Source organism: Myotis davidii, unplaced genomic scaffold (genome assembly GCF_000327345.1).
Source record: "Myotis davidii unplaced genomic scaffold, ASM32734v1 scaffold1628, whole genome shotgun sequence".
Lineage (NCBI taxonomy): Eukaryota > Metazoa > Chordata > Mammalia > Chiroptera > Vespertilionidae > Myotis > Myotis davidii.
In genome coordinates this window covers 69,435-92,622 of record NW_006299023.1, presented here as the reverse complement: position 1 = coordinate 92,622, position 23,188 = coordinate 69,435, and the positions used below count along the sequence as shown (strand labels likewise).

General features: G+C 37.2%; 2 protein-coding genes across 7 annotated transcripts in view; one reads left to right on the top strand and one right to left on the bottom strand.

Annotated features, from left to right (window-relative positions):
• TFG (TRK-fused gene) overlaps window positions 1–8,548 on the top strand; it is a 29,386-nt gene extending 20,838 nt beyond the window's left edge. For 2 of the 6 annotated variants that reach the window (XM_015571046.1, XM_015571047.1), the window contains exons 7-9: window positions 3,215–3,313; window positions 6,920–6,960; window positions 7,724–8,103. In XM_015571046.1, coding sequence (XP_015426532.1) covers window positions 3,215–3,313; window positions 6,920–6,954 — 134 coding nt within the window. In that variant the 3' untranslated portion in view covers window positions 6,955–6,960; window positions 7,724–8,103. Of the gene's footprint in view, window positions 1–3,214; window positions 3,314–6,919; window positions 6,961–7,723 lie in introns of all 6 variants that reach the window. The other 4 variants (XM_006774596.2, XM_015571045.1, XM_006774594.2 and 1 more) reach the window with 3 other exon arrangements.
• Window positions 8,549–9,009: 461 nt separating this feature from the next.
• The window catches only part of LOC102753636 (target of Nesh-SH3-like), an 81,268-nt gene continuing 67,089 nt past the window's right edge, over window positions 9,010–23,188 (bottom strand). The window contains exons 22-26 of the mRNA XM_015571052.1: window positions 14,851–14,930; window positions 14,024–14,053; window positions 13,275–13,436; window positions 11,518–11,640; window positions 9,010–10,229 (exon numbers count right to left, since the gene is read on the bottom strand). Of these exons, the coding sequence (XP_015426538.1) occupies window positions 10,114–10,229; window positions 11,518–11,640; window positions 13,275–13,436; window positions 14,024–14,053; window positions 14,851–14,930 (511 nt within the window). The 3' untranslated portion in view covers window positions 9,010–10,113. The remainder of the gene's footprint in view (window positions 10,230–11,517; window positions 11,641–13,274; window positions 13,437–14,023; window positions 14,054–14,850; window positions 14,931–23,188) is intronic.

The window sequence follows — 23,188 nt, the reverse complement described above, 5'->3', positions numbered from 1 at the left end:
GTCAGATCGGCCCTGTGGTCCCTGCCCAAGGGCTGGGGATTTATTGCAGGGAAGGCTTCGCGCGCCTGGCTCCCTTTGCCTGAGTGCCCGAAAAAAACACGAAAAAAAAACAACAACAACAAAAAAAACAGAACAATATGTTATGTATGCTTCTGATTATTGAAAAGAAAAAAGAACCTAAGAAAGTATTTATGTGAATAAAACACAAGGTGAAAGATCTGGAAGGATTCATATCAGTCAGTGATGACCCTGGGGTCAGAGGTGACTCATTGAGATGATACTTTTAATTTAGGTGCTACTTTCTTTCTTCTCCCTTCTCCCTTATGCAACTGTGTATTACTTTTGTAATTTAAAAATATTTTTAAAATAGAAGTAAAGCATATTTATCTTAAGGGTAGTTCTGTTAATAATGTCTTTTGAGGGAGAAAAGTGTATTTTAAAATCAAATATTTTTTCTTTAAATGATGTGTCCTTGGATTGTAATTTACTCTGTGGGTTTTGATATTCTCTCACTGTAAATTGTGAAAATTGGACTAAACCAGTAGTTTTAAAAGAAAACCTAATTCTGAATGAAATATAACTTGTAAGCTCAGTATTACAATATTATGATAAAAAGGGGGTCATTGCCATATGTCAGCGATTTTTCAATCTTTTCTATCTCATGGCACACATAAACTAATTATTACAATTCTTCAGCACACCGAGAAATAGATTTTTTGCTGACCTGACAAAAAAATAAGTATAATTTTGATTTATTTACAAAAACTATAATGGTAGTAAATATCTACTATTTTTGCTCCAAAGTGACTTTTAAAAAAATCAGGTGCCCATATAAGGATTTCTGGTACCAAGAATTAACCAATCAGATGCAACCTTAATCTGTGATGTTACCAATAAATGCAGCTGTATTATATGACATACATTTATGATTCAATATAGGGCATTCACACCAGATAGCTATTGTGCTGGTTGTTGTCATTTTTTTATGGGCAATCTAAGGGAAAAGAGTTGTGCCACAAGCTCAGGACAGCAGGCACTGAGGTGCCTCGTTTATACTCTTGGAGCTCTGCAGATTGGCTAAGTATAGTAGTTTCCCCTTTTCCATAGTTTTCTTTCTGCAGTTTGAGTTACCCGCAGTCAACTGTGGTCTGAAATATTAAATGGAAAATTGCAGAAATAAATGACTTGTAATTTTTAAATTATGCACTGTTCTGAGTAGCAGGATGAAATTTTGAGTCATTTATACTAGGATATGAGTCATTCTTTTTTTTTTTTAATATATTTTATTGATTTTTTACAGAGAGGAAGGGAGATAGATAGTCAGAAACGTCGATGAGAGAGAAACATTGATCAGCTGCCTCCTGCACACCCCCCACTGGGGATGTGCCCGCAACCAAGGTACATGCCCCTGACCAGAATCGAACCTGGGACCCTTCAGTCCGCAGGCCGATGCTCTATCCACTGAGCCAAACCAGTTTCAGCGGATATGAGTCATTCTTTTGTTCAGTATACCCATACTGTATATGGTTAAACCTGCTGTCATGTTATCACAGTGTTTTGTGTTCAAGTAACCCTTATTTTATTTAATAATGGCCCCAAAGCCATTCCCATAACTTACATTCCAGTATATTGTCATATTCTATTTTATTATTAGTTATTATTAATCTGTTATTGTGCCTAGTTTATAAATTATACTATAGCATAGCTATGTATAGAAAAAACATTTCATATACATATATATGTTGGGTACTCTCCATGGTTCAGGTATCCATTTGGAACATATTCCCTGTGGATAAATGTGTGAGAATTATTGTAGTTACTCATCTCTAGGGTGCCTTTCAGATATTTAAATGTTGGTTCTGTGAATTGCCCATACATAAAAGGACCTTTAAAAGTACACATTTCCCTTGAAAACAAACACTAGGTGGTGCTCTAACTATTTGTATAAAGGTGCCATGTGATGGTAAGATGTATTTTCAGCAACAGAAGCAAATGAGTGCTGGCTGCCTGCTGCACTTCAGTTACAGTTAAAGTGGCACTGGATGCTGCGTTGACTTTTTTTAGTAGTTGTCTCTTTCTGCCGAAAGTATGCTATTTTACCATAGTCATTTTAAAAAATATGTTTTTATTGATTTTAGAGCGAGAGGAAGGGAGAGGGACTGAGAGATAGAAACATCGATGAGAGAGAAACATCTATCAGCTGTCTCCTGCATCCCCCCCCCCCCCCCCCCCCCCAATGGGGATAGAGCCCACGTGTGCCCTGACCGTAATTGAACCAGCGAACTCTTGGTGCATGGAATGACGTGCACCCAATTGAGCCACACTAGCCAGGCTACTTCCAGTCTTTTGATCAACATTAGATAGTTTGAATATTTTTGAAAGAATTAGTCAACATGAAATTTTAAAGATTTAAGTACTAGCTAGATATTAGAATGAGAGCTCTAAGCGTTAGATTGAGATAAATCGACCATTAGAACAACTGTAAAGTAGTAAAGATGATAAAGACATGAATCAAGAAAAACTTGTTTGGAAATCACAAGTAATAAGTGTGTGAAGGGTTTCTCTGTAGTAACTGTAGTCTACTGACATAAGTAGTACTCTCATTTCCAAGTACACATCCCCAGTGTTAAACAGGTTTAACCATTAAAAAAGTTTAACCACTTTTTAATAATGGTAAACCATCCCCAGGTTTACCATTATTAAAAAGTTAATTGAGGAACTATTTAGGCTTTATTAGATTCCACGTGATTGGCTAGGATCTTCAGATGATGGAAAAGCAAACTGTTGTCAAAATGCCAAAGGTGTCTTTGAGGTCTGGAATGAAAGATATCATGTACTATAATTCCTTGCTACCAAAGAGTCCATTCATATGGTAACCAAAAAAAAGGTTCAAACCTTTAGATGACAAATACAGAGTTTTAGGAAAGATATGGGAGCTATTAATGTGTGTCTCTTAGATTTTTATTTCTTGACTCACTTGATTTTTATTGAACATTAGCAGTACATACCTATTGGTAGTTGGGTTTGAAAACACTTGTTAAATTTTCATTAAATTGTTAAATGTCTATTCATTGACATTTAAAGGGGAACAAACATTCCTCTGTCTTTGTTACTCAGTATGTTTATGTGTTTGGATGAGCAGAGAATTAAATGTGCCTTAAAAGTATTGTTTTTCTACTGAGTTAAACCTGCCTCTTCTTCTTGTCTTTTTTAGGTCAGATATATCAGCAGTACCCACAGCAGGCTGGTTATGGTGCTCAGCAGCCGCAGGCACCACCACAGCCAGCACAGCAGTATGGCATTCAGTATTCAGGTGAGCAGGAGTCCAGAAGGTCTGGCTCATGGTTTTTGAGCTCTTGCTATACTCACTAAACATTAATCCTTTCCTTTTAATTCCTTGATTTGTAATACATTGTCATAGCAGGTAGTATTTATTTATTAGGGAAATAACATTTGTTTTATTTATTTTAAAATATTTTGTATAAATATTTTATTGTAAATCAACATTTCAGTTTTTCAGTGGGCAAGTAAAACAGTCATAGTAGATGATTCTGTAATAACTCATAGTATAAAAAAGTTTTTAATACAAAGCTATCTCCTACTGATGTGATCAGCTTACCCTTAGGTAACTTAGATTGCAAAAATGCAAGGTTTTTTTCACTTCATTAATGTAACTCATAATCCCAGTATACTCTTAGTGTTTGTAAAAATATTAATACTCAGAGTTCCCTCATACATGGAAAGGTGATCTTAATACAGGGTGGGGGAAAAATAGGCTTACCGTGGTTTGTATGAAAAAGACATGCAGGTTATGATTATTATAATAGCTTTATTAACTCTGTTTTGTGTATTCACAACTATAAACCTACTTTTGCCCAGCCCTGTAAATAAGCAGATTAAGCTACTTAGGTTTTTAAATCTCTCCAAAGTATGTAGGAATACCAAAAACAGGTTAAAAAAAAAAAAATAGAATTGTATAAAACCTAATTCAGGCAGTTAAGAACATTAAATATAGTTGTTTTGAATAGACATCCTGGAGATTTTATCATCTGACCATTGAAGATTATCCATACTTAAATATGATAAATCACTTTAGTATAGTTTGAACATAGTGATTATAACAATTCAGGTAATTTTTACATTTGCTAGAGAGTTCATGTTCAACTGTTTGTTTTACAATGAAACATTTAAGTGTCAAATTTCAGCTACAGTCAGTTTATCTGAATCTTGCCTAATTTCTATTTTATGGAGTTTTGTAGTAAAAACTAGAGTAGGAGTCAGCAAACTATAACCCACAGGCCAAATATGGCTTGCTGCCTATTTTTGTGAATAAAGTTTTATTGGAACACATCTGCACTCATTCATTTTTGTACTGTCTATTGGTGCTTTGGCATTACAATGGCAGAATTGAGCAATTGCAACAGAGATCATCCTATATAATAAAAGCATAATATGCTAAGTGCCTGGTTGTCTGGTTGTCCATTCAACCAATCAAAGTGTAATATGCTAATGATATGCTAAGGCCACTCAACCGCTCGCAATGACGTGTACTGACCACCAGGGGGCAGATGGTAGGTTAGCTTGCTGCTGGGGTCCGGCTGATCGGGACTGAGCAAGATGGGCCGGACATGCCCTGGAGCCCTCCTGTGGTCCATCTCCGGCTGGCCAACCTCATGTCTCTCCCCGACCTTGATCGTGCACTAGTGGGTTCCTTTGACCTGGCCTGTACCCTCTTGCAATTTGGGACCCCTTGGGGGATGTCAGAGAGCTGGTTTTGGCTCAATCCCACAGGCCAGGCCAAGGGACCCCACTGGTGCACAAATTTGTGCACTAGGCCTCTAGTAGGCCCATAAGATGTAGAATATTTACTCTCTAGGCCTTTATAGAAAAAACTTGCCTGTCCCTGAACTAGACTACAAAATTGTATCATTAATTGCAGTTTGATATATCTTAACACAGTAATTTTTATTTGGATTAAATTTGCAGTATAGTGATTTAACCTGTAGCTGCTAGTTTTTAATTATCTATACTAATAAAAGGGTAATATGCTAATTAGACCAGGAGACCTTCTGGACAAGCCATGGTGGTGGGGCTGAGGCAGAGGTGGTTAAGGGTGATCAGGAGGGGAGGGCAGTTGGGGATGATCAGGCTGTTGGGGGGAGGGGCAGTTAGGGGCGAGAAGGCCAGCAGGCAGAGCAGTTAGGGCAGTCAGGCAGGCAGGTGAGCAGTAGGACAGGGGTGGGCAAACTTTGACTCGAGGGCCACAATGGGTTCTTAAACTGGACCGGAGGGCCGGAACAAAAGCATGGATGGAGTGGGCCATCGAGGAGCCCCGGATGGGTGGGGGGCCTACCTCTTTGGGGCGATTGATCATGGGGCTCCCGCACTGTGAGAGGGCACAGGCCAGGCTAGGGGACCCCTTCCGAGTGCATGAATTTCATGCACCGGGCCACTAGTATAAAATAGGTGGAATGAATTTAAATTTGGATTATGATATTTGAGGGAAGGTTATTTTTAGGATGCAAATCCTTAAAATTAAAGAAAAATCAAAATGTTACAAATTATGTAATTTGTAGAAATCTCAAAGTTTTAGAAGCACCCGGAGAACTTTTCTTGAAAATTACAGGTACCCGGGCCCTCCTCCCAGAGATTTTGTTTCATTTAGTTTGTGGGACTCAGGTTTTGATATTTTGAAAGTATTGCAGGTCATTCTAAAGTCAGCAAGGTTGGGACCACTGATTTTGTCCCATCCACCCATGTTATAAATGAGGCAACTAGGGTTGGGAGTGGTTGTGGTGCATTGAAACACATACAGCCATTCAGTGGGGTTGCTAGATAAGAACCCAGTGCACTTGACTTTCCAGTTAATTACTTCCCTGTATCATTCTGCATTCTCAAACCAAGCTAGGGGTTGGCAGACTTTTCTGTCATACAAGGCTAGATAGTAAATATTTTAGACTTTGTGGACCATACGACCCCACTATTCCTTTGTTCAAAACAGAATTTTCATTTCTTATGATTTCTGGCTTCTTCACCAAAGTTAGTCATTTTTTAAGGGAGGGGATGGTGGTTTGAGGGAAACTATACATATAATTTGGAAGTATTGCCACATCGTAGTCAAAGACTCTGCTAGTTTGCTAATGAAAATGGCATCTTAGGCCCTTAGGGGTCAGTCTCTCTCTTAAGAGAAAATTAAGGATCTAGTTGTTTCCAGACTCCTTAGTGAAAAAGCCAGTTTAGATTTTGTTGTTCGTTTTTGCCAGGATGAAAAGGCAGGTTTTTTTTTATTTGTTTGTTTTAATTTTTGTTTTGTTTTTTTGTTCAGTCTTAAGTTAAACAGACCTTTTCAGTATAAAAGCTGAGTCCGTCTGTTTCTTTATAATCTTATAGTAAAAAAATAAGCTAAAAAGTTTTATGTAGAAGATAGGAGAAACTGTATGACGTTCAAGATTTGAACATGAATTGACTTTAGTTCAGTATTTAGAAAATATAAGTAAAATGCATTAGATATTTGATTTAGTTATTAAAAGTTAAGCTTGCTATTAATGATTTTAGTCAGGGTCTCCACTCTGAGTAAAATTTAGCTTTTTTGAAATTGTCTTTGTATTTCTGATCCCACTATTAATTTGAATTCGATTGGGAGATATGGGAATAGTCAACTGAATACTCTGCTTGGAGACTAAGTGGTGGTGGTAGCATTGGACCATTTTTGACACTGTTGGTTTGCCAGTTTCCCTCTGACCTTTTTCCAGTTTTATTCATGGACTATGTCAAAAAGGTTTCTTTCATGAGTAAATTTTGAACCCAGGTTCAAGGTGAGTTCAGAATATACACAAATTCATTCAATCCTTTTTTTTCAAATGCGGGGTTGTACATATTTTAATAATTTTCTTATGTATCTGGTATTTAATGCTGACAGGATTCCAGTCAATGGAGAGGTTTCATTGCAAGTAGCTGCAGGTGTGTTTCATGGTAGAGATAAAAGTTTTTAGTGAAGCAGACTTTTTCTTTTAAAATAATTTATATCCTTAGTAAATAATGAATATAGATTTTGCTTTTGTGGGGCAATATGGTATGCTTTTTGTGTGTTATGTTATTACTGCTAAATCATAATATTGAGTTGTAAAGGCAAAAAAAAAAAATCAGATACCAAATCTTAAAAAAGTGAAAATATTAAAGGTTGTGAAGATGGGTACTTAATGTTTATTCTTAAATGGCTTAGTTTTTATAGAGTGACTAACTAAACTGTTAAAGCATCACAATTAGATCTATTTGTAGCACCATTGTTTCATTTAAAAGTATTAATTCTCTAATGTATTTTTATTTGGCACTGTTGTTAAATAGGCCTTCCCTCAAAACCAGACTAATGACTAGTTTTTACATTAATTCTGCGCTTTATCATTTGAGCATTTACTCTTTACTAAGATTTATGCATTCAGGGATTATATAGTGTAGAAGCAGTTGGTAGTGAAGAAATATATGTATACAGGTTTCAATTTAAGATGAGTGGGTTTAAAAAATTTTTAGAAAATTTTTGATGTCATTTAGTCTGGAAATAAGATTACATGGTAGAATCTACTACCTTACTTGTTATATAAATACTTAGGATTAAGTTTGTTAAATTTCTCATCATTTTTGGTCCATAACAGTAAAGGCTATTTCTCTGGAAAATTTTTATCAACAGAAAAATATAGTATATACATTATTTATTTTGCCTTTTCAGCAGGCTATAGTCAGCAGACTGGACCCCAGCAACCTCAGCAGTTCCAGGGATATGGCCAGCAAGCAACTTCCCAAGCACAAGCTGCTGCCTTTTCTGGTCAGCCTCAACAACTGCCTGCTCAACAGCCACAGCAGTACCAGGCGAGCAATTACCCTCCACATACTTACGCTACCCAAACTTCTCAGCCTACTAATTATACTGTGGCCCCTGCCTCACAGCCTGGGATGGCTCCAAGCCAAGCCGGGGCCTATCAACCAAGACCAGGTTTTACTCAGTCTGCAAGTACCATAACCCCTCCTCCAAGTGGGCCTAACCCTTATGCACGTAACCGTCCTCCCTTTGGTCAGGGCTATACTCAACCTGGACCTGGTTATCGATAAAGCAGCTCAGTTACATTGATGAAGTGTAGCTGGTAGCTGTTTGCCTCCCAAAAGACTCCAATACTATTATTTTATTTTAATTTGTATTGAAGTTCAGAAATTTAAAAAGCAGAGCATTTTTTATGATATCATTGTTGCTGTTAATTGAGAGTATAACTTGCTAGAACACAAAAAAAGACCAAAATGAAAGTTTTTTCCTCCCCTGCTTAAAAGTGTAGCAGCTTCCTAGTAATTTTGGAACACTACTCTTATGTGTGTAAAGTGATCGACTTTCTAGCTTGCCTTGTCCAGAGGTTATTAAAATGCTAGGTTGAAATTCAGCCATCTTATTTGGCTTTGTACTATTAACATGATGTACTAAAAATAGATCTCTTTGAAAAGACAACTAGATATTATGTATAAAATGTAACATTGATAGGTTAATAAAGATGATTGAATCAATTAACGGTCTTGTTTAATTTAATCACTAAAATTATATATTCATGAGAAAAAGGTGAGAAACAAATCCTTACTAATGTTTTGTAAATAAAGTATAGGTGGTTTAACTTAGAACAGTTTCTATTCAGAGAAACTGATTTTTGTCCTGACTTGAAAGAAATGCATTTAACAACTATTGGCTTAAAACAGTGAAACTTTAAAATTGATGTCACACTTGTATGCATGCATATAAGCATAACCAATGGACATAAGACACTGGGGGATAGGGGAGGCTAGGGGACTGTCTTGGGCGGGAGGAAAAAATGGACACATATGTAATACCCTTTGTAATAAAAAATTTTAAAAAATTAGCATAATACATAAACACAACAGATACAGTATTATAAGATACAAGGGGATTTTGGTAGATCCTGAATAAATGTAATTTTCCTTATAGAGATGAACTATTCAAAAATAAAGAACTCAGCCTTAAAAAAACACTACATTTCTTTATTGCAGTTTCTACTTGTTTGAAAAGTACAGAATGTAGCATTGATAAAATTGAAGCATGTTGAAAGGATCCTCTCAGAATGAGGCCAACAATGCAGCATCCCCACCTCCCTCTCCAAATGAGGAAAATACCTTTTTAAATAAAAGTGAGTCTGAGTCAGTACAGGTTAAGTTAGACTGAAAACATCTTCTGATACATTCATTCCTAGAAGTCTTATGTGTAAAAATGTAGTAAATATCCTGTAAAATGGTAGCGATCTCATCTGTTATCTTTTTGAGCTCAGACTTCACATTCAGTTTCTTCATACAACTTGTTTAGAATTATATTAAAAACAGTACAAAGACAGTTGCTTAAAGGAATAGTTTGACCAAGTATATTCAGATATTGTAATATATAATTGAGTATAGTAAGAAAAAGTGTGTATTTTTGAAACAATATGTCATTCTCAATTCTATTTTTAGCTGAAATGAAATTTACTTATTGAAACTAAACCTTTTTAATAATTTAAAAATATTTGAGGCAATGTATATTCACATGAATGTTTATTTAAACATTCAGAAAAGATATTCAGCTATTGCTAAAAAACTGAAGTTTAAATAAACATGTGAATTTTACCCCCAGATATATATGCTGAAGTTAATCTGATCTAATAAGTTAAACCAAAGAGAGATTTATGGAATTAACTCACCAGTAGGAAGAATACACATTAATAAAAGTAAACATTTTTAAAAAAGTATATTAGTTCTTGATGTTAATTTTGTTATAAAAGTATCTCAAAACATTACAACATTGTGATAAATAATATACAAAAAATCTCTTAAAATACCATGAATAGGGAGCCAGCTTCCCCAGAAAAATGTTACTCTGTTAATATCTTGCTTTATTAAAATGACTTTTTAAAACCTGATAAATATTCTCAGCAATTTTTCTAATAAAAACATCTAATATTGCTATCAATTAGATTTTAAACTTTTATACATAGTAAACAGAACAGCTTTAAATGAATGTGACAAATACCATAGTGTTTGCAATTATTTTTTTGCCACGTTGAAACAAGGCACTTGTGAACACGATTGCAGCGTCTACCATTTTCCAGGAATTGTGGTCCCACATTCATACCACTGAACGTAGTTGATTTGGGTGTGACCACCGATTTCTCCAAATTGGACAGGTTCCTGGCGAACTGCTCTGAAATAGCCTATAAGGGAAAGTACATTATAATAATTGCAACGTTATATATTTGCCTTCATTGCTCATAGATTGAATGGCTGAATGTTACTCTAGGTGAAGTGAAGTATTTTAGAAATGGACATTTAGAAATGGTATCTTTCCTGAGGTAGAAACTGGGGCTAAACATCAGGGGCACCTGTAACTCCTTAACAAAGCATGGGACTGTTGGTAGTGTCTAGGAAACAAAGCTGGAAAGGAGCAGGAGTCAGAGGGTTGTGTGTTTCTGAGTGTCACTGAGCACATCTACACTCTGTCTCATGTGAAAGTGTACTTTCTGCACATTACAGACTCATGGTGGTCTGTGAAGAACTGACCAGAGTAATGGTGCTATATTACTTACCACTGTCTTAAGAAACAAAAGAAAGGTAATACCAAGCTTGCTAAATTTCTAAGAATTAAACTTACGTGGAATCTTCAATGACCCTATACTAAATGATTACAAATTTTGAAATTTCTCTGTGAATGTAAAATATAGAAATATACACAATTTATAGTATGTTTATATCCAATTCCTATGAGATACCAGTTTCAACTTCTGGTTCATGGGTTCACAGATCCTATTAAGGCATCTTTTCTATGATGCCAGTGAACAAAATGTGTTGCTGAAAAGACTAGTCAAATGATTTAAAGTATCTAACAAAGTTCTTGGTGATTCCCAAGTAATATGGACATTTAATTTACACTCTCCTGCCTTGCTTGGACAACAAGTAAATTAATTTTCATCTTTTTAATCCTCACTAAGCAGCTTAGTGCTAAAGTATCTTCAGCATTACCTTGGTTATTCATTTTTTAACATAATTGTTCTATTTTTACTGAACTTATATAATGAAAGCAGATACTAGTACTGTTTTTCCATTTGTGGTAGTCTGTCTTAAATTTTTTTAAGGGAATAAAAAAATGCCTATGTGCTCAGTATTGACAAAAAACATAAAGGTACTATATGAATGATTTAAGTTTAGGAAACATTGCTCTTTTATTCAGGTTTCCTTAAAGTAGAACGCATTTATATATGTTTGTGTATAGCTTTCCTTGGCCCTAAGGAATAGAGTCTTAGGGGCTGGGAGGAAAGTTGAGAAACTTTCATTAAAGTCTTTATACTTTAAAGTAAGGTCTTTTAAAATTTCTTTCTTTCTAGCTAGATAATTATAACAGTTCTAGCATAGAATTATTTTAAAGTGATTGCTTTCCTCAGCTTGAATTCTTTTTGGGTCAATTTATAAAACCGTCTTGCTTTTGAGGAGGCTCAGAAAACATACCTTCTTTTGTGGGTAACTGCTCAGAAGTCAGTTGCTGTCCTGTGCGTCCATCTAAAAATGAGTCCACAAATTGGCAGTGATCTTCTCCATGGCCTCTCTGATCGCCTATGTTATAAAATTTTCCTGAAGAACCAAAATTAAAAGGATCAAAAAATGTTACTTTCTTTGATATGAGACTATATATCTATATCTATGTCTATACCTATGTCTATATCTATATCTATATCTATATCTATATATAAAAAAGCCCAAGCAACTGGACAATTGGCTGGTATGACATGCACTGACCACCAGGGGGCAGATGCTCAACGCAGGAGCTGCCCCCTGGTTGTCAGTGCACTCCCACAGTGGGAGCGGAGTGCCAGATGCCAGGCTCATGGCTGGCAAGTGCAGCTGCGGTGGCATGAGCCTCTCCTGTCTCCCCGGCAGCTCGCTACCGAGCTGTGGTGGTGGGTGCAGTGGGGCCAGGATGAGCGGGAGTTGTGCAGCACCCAGCCCTGTCTCCTCCCTGGCTGCCTGGCCTGTGAGGATAGGGCCAAAACCGGCAGTCTGACATCCCCCAAGGGGTCCTGGATTGCAAGAGGGCACAGGCCAGGCTGAGGGACCCCACTGGTGCACAGATGCACCAGGCCTCTAGTTCTGAAATAATCACATTGTTCCAAATAATCATTCTTTCCTGATCTTGTACTTTCCCCTAGTTCAAGCCATCAGCGCCCTTTGACTGAACTATGAAATGGTCTCCCAGCTGACATTCCTGTTTTTCATTTTGCCTCTGTTCTTCCTCCCTTCCTCTCATATCCTACATGTTTTAAAAATGCTACTCAGGTAATGTTACTCCCATGAATCTCTCCAGCAAACTCCTGTTGTACTCAGAAGAAAACCCAAAGTGTCACATGAGTTCACACCTGCCTGCCTTGTCTTCCTCTTACTAAGCTTCAGCCACACCAGTGGAACTGGCTGTGCATGTTGTGCCACAGGCCTTTGAGTTTCTCTTTCCTCTATCTTTGCTTTCCCCTAGATCTTTGCTTGGTTGGTGCCTTCTCGTAGTTTTCTTCCTGGCACAGTGTTATCTTTTCAGAGAGGCTTTTCCTAGCACTTCTAATTAAAGGAGCTTCCATTCAGCCGTTTTGTTCCACTCTTTAAGTTTGTTTTCAAAGCACTACAACTAGATTGTAAGCTACAAGAAGGCTTGCTTGTGTCTTGTTTGCTGTTTTGTCCTTAACACCTAGAACAATGTCTGAATAAAGCAGATACTATTGAATAATTGAACAAATGTCTACCTTTCTAAGCCTTATTTGTTTAAAATTTTTATTGTAGGAGTAGAGAAGTGAAAATAAGCTGCTGGGTCTGGAGCAAGGGGTTACATAGCCTTTCCAGCCAGTTGTTGTAATCTTGATCTTGTTAACAGACTTAAAATTTTGATTGTCATATTCCTCCCATGAGTACTGTTAGATACACTCATTTTATTATCAGTAAGGTTTTTATCCTTGGTTGGCTGTAACAAAATTGAGCTTGAATGTGGCTAGTGTCTTTACATTCAAGTTTGCCATGATAGCACTGTTCAAATTGCATTTTCATTGTTTACCTTCTAGTAGCATGTCTTAAATCCTTGTTTTCTACGCTATTTCTTGTTCAAAAAGAATATTTGTATTTACATCATACCTTAGTTTCTGTCCAAAGAAAAGACCAAGTTTTACAGAATGCTGCAAAGCATTCCCTGATAGTCAAGACTCAAAACAGCAGGTAGTCTTGCTTACCTGTGAGGGAGTCGCTCAGATAAATCTTGTATCTAAGAGAGTTGCATAGCTGCACCCCTACAAACTTTTTATACCAAGTCCTTTTGACATACTGTTTGCCTTTACATTCTGAGTAAGAGTCTGAATCAAAGGGTCTTTCTGTCCAGATGGCATCTCTTCCTCCTGCATAAGGAAAACATAAGATTTGAGTTTAGTATCTGATTTTGGTGTTGACGAGCTGTCCTAAAAGCTTTAAAAAACAAACAAACAAAAAACAGTTTGCAAAGTTCACTGTCAACTTGCTGACAGCTGGTTTTCTCCAATGCTAAATATTGGAGCCAAAAATATTATAGGAGTTAAACACATAAGGCCCCACTTAAGTTCCTGTCAATAGTGATAAAGTTGTAGAAGTGTATTTTTAGGTGTTGAATAGCCTTTGCAGTGCTAGATGTAGACAGCATCCTGAGAGAATGCAGGTTTTGTGTTGTAGCATATACAATTTAAACAGCTGCTCTAATGTGACTTGTTTTAAAAGTGTAAATGAGGGTATTATATCTTGACAGTTATTACACAGAAAATTTGGTACATGAGTGAAAGCAAGCTTCAAAATATCCAACTTGTTCCCAAAACATCAGACTCTTGATGAAACTGAGTGTTCTGGATACTCATTCACACCTGATTGATATCATGACTTACATTCTGCCATGTCTGTGTAGTTGAATCAGTTTAGAAAAGCATGCAGTTACGTTCACATCAAGACCGGTACTTACCAGAAACTGGCTCGCTCACTCTCGGATCCGCTGAGGAGAAACAGCAACAGAGTCAGAAGTTATTAAGTAAGTAGGTCTCAGTGTTCCAGTGGTACAGTGAAGAAGGTGGGTGCTTACAGTAAAGAAATTTTACTCACAAAATAGTTTACTCTTTCTAAAATGGAATTGGAAAGTATGTGGGTGTTGTTTTGGAAATGGTCTCAATTGGAAATCTGCCAGATAGTCAGCTGTAGCTTTTATTTGTGATTTGAGTAGTTAGACATCTTCATTGCTGTTCTAGCTTTCACTTTCGTCTTAAAAGCTTCCTCTTAGTTTCAGACAAAAATTACTGATGATAAATCACCAACGTGCCATGAACTGCAGTTGGTGTAAAATTATACAAATGATGCTGTGAGTATATATTTATCTCATTAGGGAATTGGAGCTTAGAAGCTCACAAAAGAGAATTTCACAGCTACTTATCAGAAAACAAACGTATCAAATGAGTTTCCTTTCTAGATGTATGGCTCAGCATGTCTGATATTTTGATTCTAGGCATTGTTGCTGGCATACAGAAGACCATTAGTTCACTAGATTTTTGAGAATAGATTAAACACTTTTCTTTTAAACTGATATACCTAATTTTTTTCTTACATAAAAATATATGAGGAAAAACATAAGTGGTCTTTCCTTATGGGCATCTTCCACAATTGGTTTTGTCCCATAGATGATTTTTTGGAAATTCAAGAAACTATACATAATGTTTGGCTGGGTTTCAAACAAGTTCCCTATTGCAAAACATTGTAGCCCTTTACATCCTTGTTGGGAACTGCTGTTGATGTGATTACCTGATTCAGTACTGAATGCCACTGTGGTGCTGGGTGGGCCTTCTCCAAGTGGGTTTTTTGGTTTCACCTGGAATTCATAGCTGTGTAGGGGGGAAATGAAAATAAAATTGTAATATATTCTTCAGGGGGAGACAACATTCCCTTGTATACTAACATCCTTCCTGAATCTGTTTTGAATGGACATATGTTCTAGAAGCACAAGGAAAGGAAAACAAAATATTGAATCTTAACTTTCTAAACAGCTTGTGTAATGCTTTGTATAAGAACAGGGTTAAGTTAATAAAATAGTTGTCTGTTTAAAGAAGTCCAAGTTAGTAGAAATAACTGGGCAAGTTGGTAATGGATATATAGGAAAGAGGTATGTGGTGGACCCAGGCCAATTCCAGCAACAAGGACCCTCTTATTTCGCTAGATGTTTCAACTACTTCTTGGGGGAAAGAAATAGGGAGAGCCCTTTTTATTCCTTTTAGCCCAACCCTCAAAGCCTTAGACTTAGGCAGTGCTTCTCTTTGTGGGGTTTGTGCTACCTGTGTTGGAATCGCATAGCAGGAGCTGTGGGGAAAGTTTGTTTTAAATGCAGATTTGTTGCTCCATCCTATCAAATCCAACTTTTGAGGGGGTCCAGGTAAGAATTTATAACAAGTTCCTGAGCTGAATCCTCCTTCCATTGACATTTGGAAACTATTAGACTAAGCTATGGAAACAAATGCACATGAAAAAACGTCTTTAAAGGACTTCCTGGTTGTGTTCCCTGGAACTCAGGTCTTCTGTGGACCACAGGAAGCCACATCGTCTCCAGAATAGGGACACGGAAGTGTCACCTCTTGAAGAGCATAGGCACAAAGGCAGACTTCTCTCGTCTCTGCAAATCAGATTCACATGGGCTAGGCTCTTAGCTTTTGTGTTAAAAACCAAAACAACTGTCTGGTGGATGGCTCCGTTGGAACATCAGAGCATACACCAAAACAGATTGCAGGTTCAATCTCTGGCCAGGGTGCATATGGGAGGCAACAGAAGGATCTTTTTCTTTCCCTCTCTTTGCCTCTCTCTACATCAGTAAATAAATCCTCTCATGAGGATAAAAAAAACACCCAAATAAACCCAGATCTTTTTGGAGTTATATGTTTGATTATATCCTTAAGAAGTATGCATTAAATTGCTATGCAATAACTGAGAAATGTAATTCATAGAATACTTAAGCAGAGCACATCCTTTTAAGAAATTCAAATAGTAAAGCTAGCTTTTGCCTAAAACTAGGAGTTTTGGATGCAGAAAGTATTTTGGATACAAAATCAATTTGAGTCAGCTGATAGTATGGTGAGTCTCAAATTTGTATAGGCTCTTAACCATTGTGCTGTCTGCTTTTACAACCTTTGTGAAATGAAGATTAAAATTTGCCGTGTTGCGGGCTCGATCTCCAGTAGAGGGCGATCAATGATTCTCTCTCGTTATTGATGTTTCTCTCCCTGTCCCTTCCTTTCAGAAATAAATAATAATATGTAAAAGAAAAATGTACTGGGTTTTTACTGAGACTGCACATCAAAGCATTTTGTAACCTAATCAACTGATATAAGATGCCATTTATCATTTGCAATAAGAGAATGCCGATATGAAACCACATGTCACTCATTTAAATAAATTGCACATACATAGGGAGTTTTGGCATGGAATATTTTCTAGAGATGAGATTCTTGCTCAGAAGCCTGATGACCTTAAAACAAAAACAAACCAGTATGATGAACTGATAATGGAAAAAAGAAACCACAGGCATCTGGACTTTGATTCAAGTGGGCAATGCATCCCACATTCCAGGCCACTGCCAACAGCCCTGTGCTCTGGCTAACTCTGATTGCTGGAACCATCTCCTTGTCTTTTTATCTTGCAGTTATTTATACTTCAGCTCTATTTGTAGCGTGGCCACAAATACTCCTAAGAAACTTTGTTTTTTTGCCAACATTTTGTGGTACTTGACAAGTTTTGAAGAAATCATCTTAAAGTAAATTTAATAGCATGGGGACTAAAAGGTACATATTTTTGGCAGATTAAACCCTATATAAAGAGAAAATACTGAAGTGGCAAAGTTTTTCCCCCAAGAAGAACATTATATCCCAAGATCTATGACATTGTAGGTCAATATTGATTATACACAGCATTCCATGCTATATTAAAAAGTTATAAAGCACAATAAAGCTATTTAAATAATACTTTGAAGATTTGGAAGATCAAGGTAAGGAAGTTTTACAAATACATGAACAAAAAGAAATGAAAAGAGAGAAAATAAGAAAATAGGATTATTTCAGGGAATACAATACCTAAGTAGTGGGTTCTAGAAGAGATAGGGGAAAAGGAGGGTAGGAAATTATCCTGGAAATTATGTAATTTCTCAGAACTGAAAGACATGGGTTTGCAGATTACAAAGGCCCAATGTACACCCAGAAAAAAGAAAAAAAAAAAACCTCCAAAGCGCAAATGTTCCAGAATTTCAGAGTACGGGGGTAAAGAAATGATTTTAAGTTTCTGAGAAGAAAATAGGTCCTTTCAAAGCACCCAGAATCAGAATAACATTTGACTTCCTAGCAGCACTGGAAGTTAGAAAACAATGGAACAATGTCTTCAAAAATCTTCATTGTATCCTAAACTCTATGTCTAGCTAAATGGTATTATTAGAGTAAAACAAGGATATTTTCAGACATGCAAAGACTAAAAAATATTATCTTCCTTAAGCTTTTTTCCAAGATGTATTTCTGAAGAAGTGCCACAATGTGAGGGCGTAAACAAAGAAGGGAGGCAGGAGATGTACAAGTTAGGTTATTCAACATAGGAGAGAGCCAAAAGATGATGTTGAGGAATTCCAGGAGATGTTGCCATAAAAAAAGTACATGAAACATATAGATGACTTGAGTATTTGATCATTCTGAGAAATGGTCAGTCTAGAAATATGGGTTTAATTGACAAAAGAAATAGCTAAAATAATTGGAAATTGCAGAGGTGACCAAGATGGTGACATAGGCTTCTGAGCTCCCCTCCTCCTACAGACACATCAAATGTATAACTGCACACAGAGCAATTCCTAATGAAAGTGATCCAGAAACTAGCCGAACAGCTCCTACACATTGGACAAATGACAGAACACCCACCCACATCAAAATGCCTAGCAAAGGCTGAGACACTTGACAGAACACCCTGCCACAGGGCTGTACAATCAGGAGCAGACTCCCAACTACTGGCTTTTCCCTAAGGAGCAAAAGGTTTGGACCTCAAATCTAGCATCTGGATTTTGCCAACATTTGTGATACTTTTCCCAACTTCCAAGACTCTCATTCAGAAATGGGTATTTCTGAAAGCCAATGGGGATTGTGTCTATGAGACCTTTAAGAATATAGCAAAACAAAACCCAGTTATTCACAAATGCATTGAGCACTCACCTCCCACCCCCATACAGTGATTAGAGCAGAGGAAAGAGGCAAAACCTCCCGCATACTCTACCTGAGGGTGAGGTTTCTAACCTCAGCACACATCTAGTGACTGGCTGCAATCCTCCCCAGAGACGGAAACAGCAAACACCTTTCCTGCCCTCTCTCTTCAGCCCACTCCAACAACAAAACCAAGTTACTAGTGTTTCCCTGGAAGGAATTTTTGCAAATGGCTGGCACTCCAGCTTTTGTGGCTGCTGCCCAAGAGATGGCGCCCAGATTACCTGGCTCTGAGAGCCAATGGGGCTTGTATTCCTCAGCCCCTCAGTACTGTATCAAATGAAGCAGTTCTTAACAGGTGCAGGAGTATTCCCTTCTCCCCACAGCTATATCTGGGCCCAGCAGAGAGGAAGCAGGCAAAAACACCCATCTCCCAGTGTTTCCCTAGAAGGGGTTTAACTACATAATTGCCCAGCTGCTACCTGAGGGTCCAGTTTATAATCAGCCTGCATCTACATGCTGACTGCCATTCTCATTTTTGGGACACTGACAGGTTCTGGCACACCCTCAACTCCTGAAGCCACTATAGAAACAAGGAAAGTGGCTTGGACACTCTCAGAGGCTTGAGAGACAACTAGAAACTTGGCTGGATTGATCTAAGTGATTCACTTTTATAATAAGAATAGTCTATCAAGACTAGGAGAGGTGGCTGTTTTATCTCATGTTTAGAGATCACCAAAGAGAATCAAAGAAAATGAAGAAACAGGAATGTGGTCCAAAATCAAAACAAAACAAAAACAGAACCACAAGAAAAATCTCCTGAAACAGATCTTAATGAAATGAACGTAAGTTATTTACCAGATAGAATATTCAAAATAACAATTGTAAAGATGTTTATTAAGACCAGGAGAACAATGCATGAACAAAGTGAGAATGTCAACAAAGAAAATAGTAAAAAGTACAAAATAGAAAACGTATAGCTGAAGAATACAGTAACTGAACTGAAAAAAAAAATCATTGGAGTTTAACAGCAGACTAAATCAAGTAGAAGAAAGGATCAGCAAACCTCACAGGGCACTAGAATTTATCCAATCAAAGGAGTAAAAAGGAAAAAGAAAGAAAAAGAGGATAGCTTAAGGGACATATGAAACATAAGCAGATCATGATATGCATTATAGGGGTTCCAGAAGGAGGTGAGAGAAAGGGGCAAAAAGCATATTTAAAGAAATAATAACTGAAAACTTCCCTAACCTGGGGTAAGAAAGAGACATCCAGACCCAGGAAGTCCAGATATCCAAATATAGATAATCCAAAGAGATCCACACTGAGACAACATTATTATTAAATTGTCAAATGCTATAGACAAGAAGGGAATCTTAAAAGCAGCAAGAGAAAACAGCTTGTTATGTACAAGGGAACTCTCATAAGACTATTAGATTTTTCAGCAGAAGCTTTTCAGGTCAGAAGGGAGTGACATGATATATTCAAAGTGCCTGAACTAAAAAAGCTACCTGGCAAAGTTGTCTTTCAGAATTGAAGGAAAGAGAACGAATTTCCCAAACAAAAGCTACACCAACCTTACAAGATGTGATAAAGAGAGTTTTTAAAGCTGAAACTAAACAATGCTAAATTAATGAGAGGAAAACATGAAAATATATAACTCACTTGGTAAAAGTAAATATATAGTAAAATTCAGAATATCCTAGTGTTGTAATCTGGTGGGTAAGTTACATAACTAATACAAAGATGAAAAAAGTATCAAAAGTAACTATACCACAATAACTTGATAATGGATGCACAATGTAAAAAAATTTAAACTGTGTCATCAAAAGCAAAATGTGAAGAGGAGAGTGCAAAAATGTAGAGCTTTTGTATGCATTTGAAGTTATTATCAGCTTAAAACAGACTGTTATAAGTAGAAGATGTTTTAGGTAAGGCTTGTGATAACACAAAGTTATAACCTATAGTAGATAGATAAAAGATAAAGAGAAAAATAAATGCAAAAGACTACAGAAAATCATAAAATCACAAAGAAAGAGAGCAAGAGAGAAAAATAGGAACAAAAGAATTACAAAACAGCCAGAAACAGTGAACAAAATAGCAATAGTAAGTCCATACCTATTAACAATTACTTTAAATGTATATGGATTAAATTATCTAATTACTTTAAATGTATATGGATTAGTTAAACATAGAGTAGTTTAGTGGACAAAAAACCCAAGACCCAAATATATGCTGCCTATAAGAGACTCATTTCAGCTTTAAGGACACAGACTAAAAATGAAGGGATCGAAAAAGATGTTATGAAAATAGAACCCAAACAAAGCAGGGTTCTATACTTATATCAGACAAAATAGATTTTAAGCCAAAGACTGTAACAAGAGACAACAAAGATGATTGTATAATGACAAATGTGTCACTTCATCAAGAAAATATAACACATAAATATTTATGCACCCAACATAAGAGCACTTTAATATATAAAGCAAATATTAACAGATCTGAAGGGAAAAACAGACAGCAATTGCGGGTGGGGCACAGAGGATTTCAATACCTTACTTATAACAATGGATAGATCATCCAGACAGAAAATTAATAAGGAAACATTAAACTTAAACTGTATGTTATATCAAGTGGACCTAACAAATACATACAGAACATTGCATCTGAGAAGAATAGAATATACATTGTTCTCAGGCACACCTGGAACATTCTTCAGGATAGATCATATGTTAGGCCACAAAGCAAAAAAGTCTTAATAAATTTTAAAAAACTGAAATCAAAGCAAGCATATTTTCTGACTACAATGGTAGGAAACAATGGCAGGTTTGTTTCCAGATCCATTCAGGGCACATGCGGGAGGTAACCAATTGATGTGTCTCTCTCACATTGATGTTTCTTTCTCTCTCTCTATCTCTCTCTCTCTGTCTCTCCCCCTTTTCTCCCTCTCTTCCTCTCCCTCCCCCCCTCCCACTAGGTCATGATTAACAAAAACAACAACAATCCCCCGCCCCCCATACCCACACTTACAAAAGAAAGAAATATTACATTTGCAATAATGGGTTGGACCTGGAGGGCATTATGCTAAGTGAAATAAGGCAAACAGAGAAAGACAAATGCTGCATAGTATCACCTCTATGTGGAATCTAAAAAACAACAACTCAAACTCACAGAAACAGAGTGGAAAAGTGGTTGCCAGGGGCTAGAGGGTAGGGGAAATAGAGCTTGTAAAGGGTATAAACTTTCAGTTGTGCAATGAATAAGGCCTAAGGATGTAATATAGAACATTCTATTGTATAATTGAAATGTGTGAAGAGAGTAAAATTCAAATGTATGCTTGGTGCTGGATGTGTTAATTAACGTGTGTGTGTGTGTGTGTGTGTGTGTGTGTGTGTGTGTGTGGTGGGGGGATCCTTTCACTATATATAAAAAAATCATCATATTGAATACTTTATCTTTAAAATGTATTTGTCAGTTATATCTCAATAAAGCTGAAAAATAAAATAATTGAAAAGATTTGCTTCTGGGAAACAATTTAAGACTAGAAATGAGCTGCTTTGTAACATTTGAGGTTTTTTTTGTAACATTTGAGTTTTAAAACCATGTACGTGGATTTCTGATAGAAATGAAAATTAAATTTAAAAAGCCATTGATAAGAACTGTTGAATCCAAACGAATATCTGAATGGGGTGCAGTCCAGATGACAGCTGTAGTCAAACGCTTGGGCCTCTCAGAGGACAAGCCCAGCAAGTCCCCCCCCCGGCAGATGCCCTGCCTGGTTCCCCTGGGTAGGTATGGACCCAAACAACAATACTCTCCCAAGCCTCCCTGTCGGAGCAGCATGGCACTATGGTGAAGGTCAAGCCGGAAAGAGACTTGTTCTCACGGCTGCACTGCTGTGGGACTTTAAGGTAAGTTATTTCACCTCTGAGCCTCAATTTCCCCCTGTAGAAAAATGAGGGTAATAATGTTACTTGTGGCTAACTATAACCTCTAAAGGGTAGAAAAGTGTGAGGTTTTCTTGTGAGGATTAAATGAGATAACAGATTCCAACGGATCTGGTACATAGTGAGTCTAAATATTCTCTCGTGTTAAGCTCTAATTTTTATCCCAGAGGAGTGGGATAATAAAGAAGAGGGTAGAGTTTGAGAATAACTAAACATCAGCATAAGCATTAAATACCAATTTTCAGAAAAATAAAAAACTAGGGTTTCAAATAGTGGGAATTTGTAGGGCAAAACTGTCAGAGACAGGGGCGCACCAGCCTAGAGGATCCAGCCTGAGAATACTCTTCAGGTCTGGCTACGGCAGACACTGCTGTCATCTCCTGCCTCCCTTCTTTATTCCTCTCCATAACCATTTCCCTTAATATAGAGCTGACTATACTTTTCATTAGTGGATGAACTTTCTAGATACTTCCATTGATTTAAAAAGCTGGTTTTCACGCTAACAAAAGTCTCATAAAACCTCAAGCAACCTACTTTTTATATGGAAAGGCTACTCTTAGCTGTTTGTTTGAATTGTTTGGTTAGCTAATCTTATCCTTAGTGTAGTCTTGAAGTATCTGAGCCTCATTCAGGTGAGGCATCAGTCAGGGAGAGAGAAGAAAGTGGAATAAGAGGGAAAAGAGTCAGGGGCGCTCAAACAGGGGACGAGAAACCCAGTCAATCAGTTCTCCAAGGACACTGCAGGCTGACAGTAAGCATTTCTGGGTTCCCACCACACGCAGATATGCAGACCTGGGAACACAGGTGAGGAGCAAAAGGGCAGAGCTGTGGGGACTTAGAGGCCAAAGTAAGTCCCAGTCAGGGACAGAGTGGAGGGGAGCAGGTACCAGTGGGCATCAGGTACCAACTAGCTGCTTGGTGTGCCTCAGGGACGTTTCTCGTGTCTCCCATTTCGGGGGCGGGGGGGGGGGGCTGAGA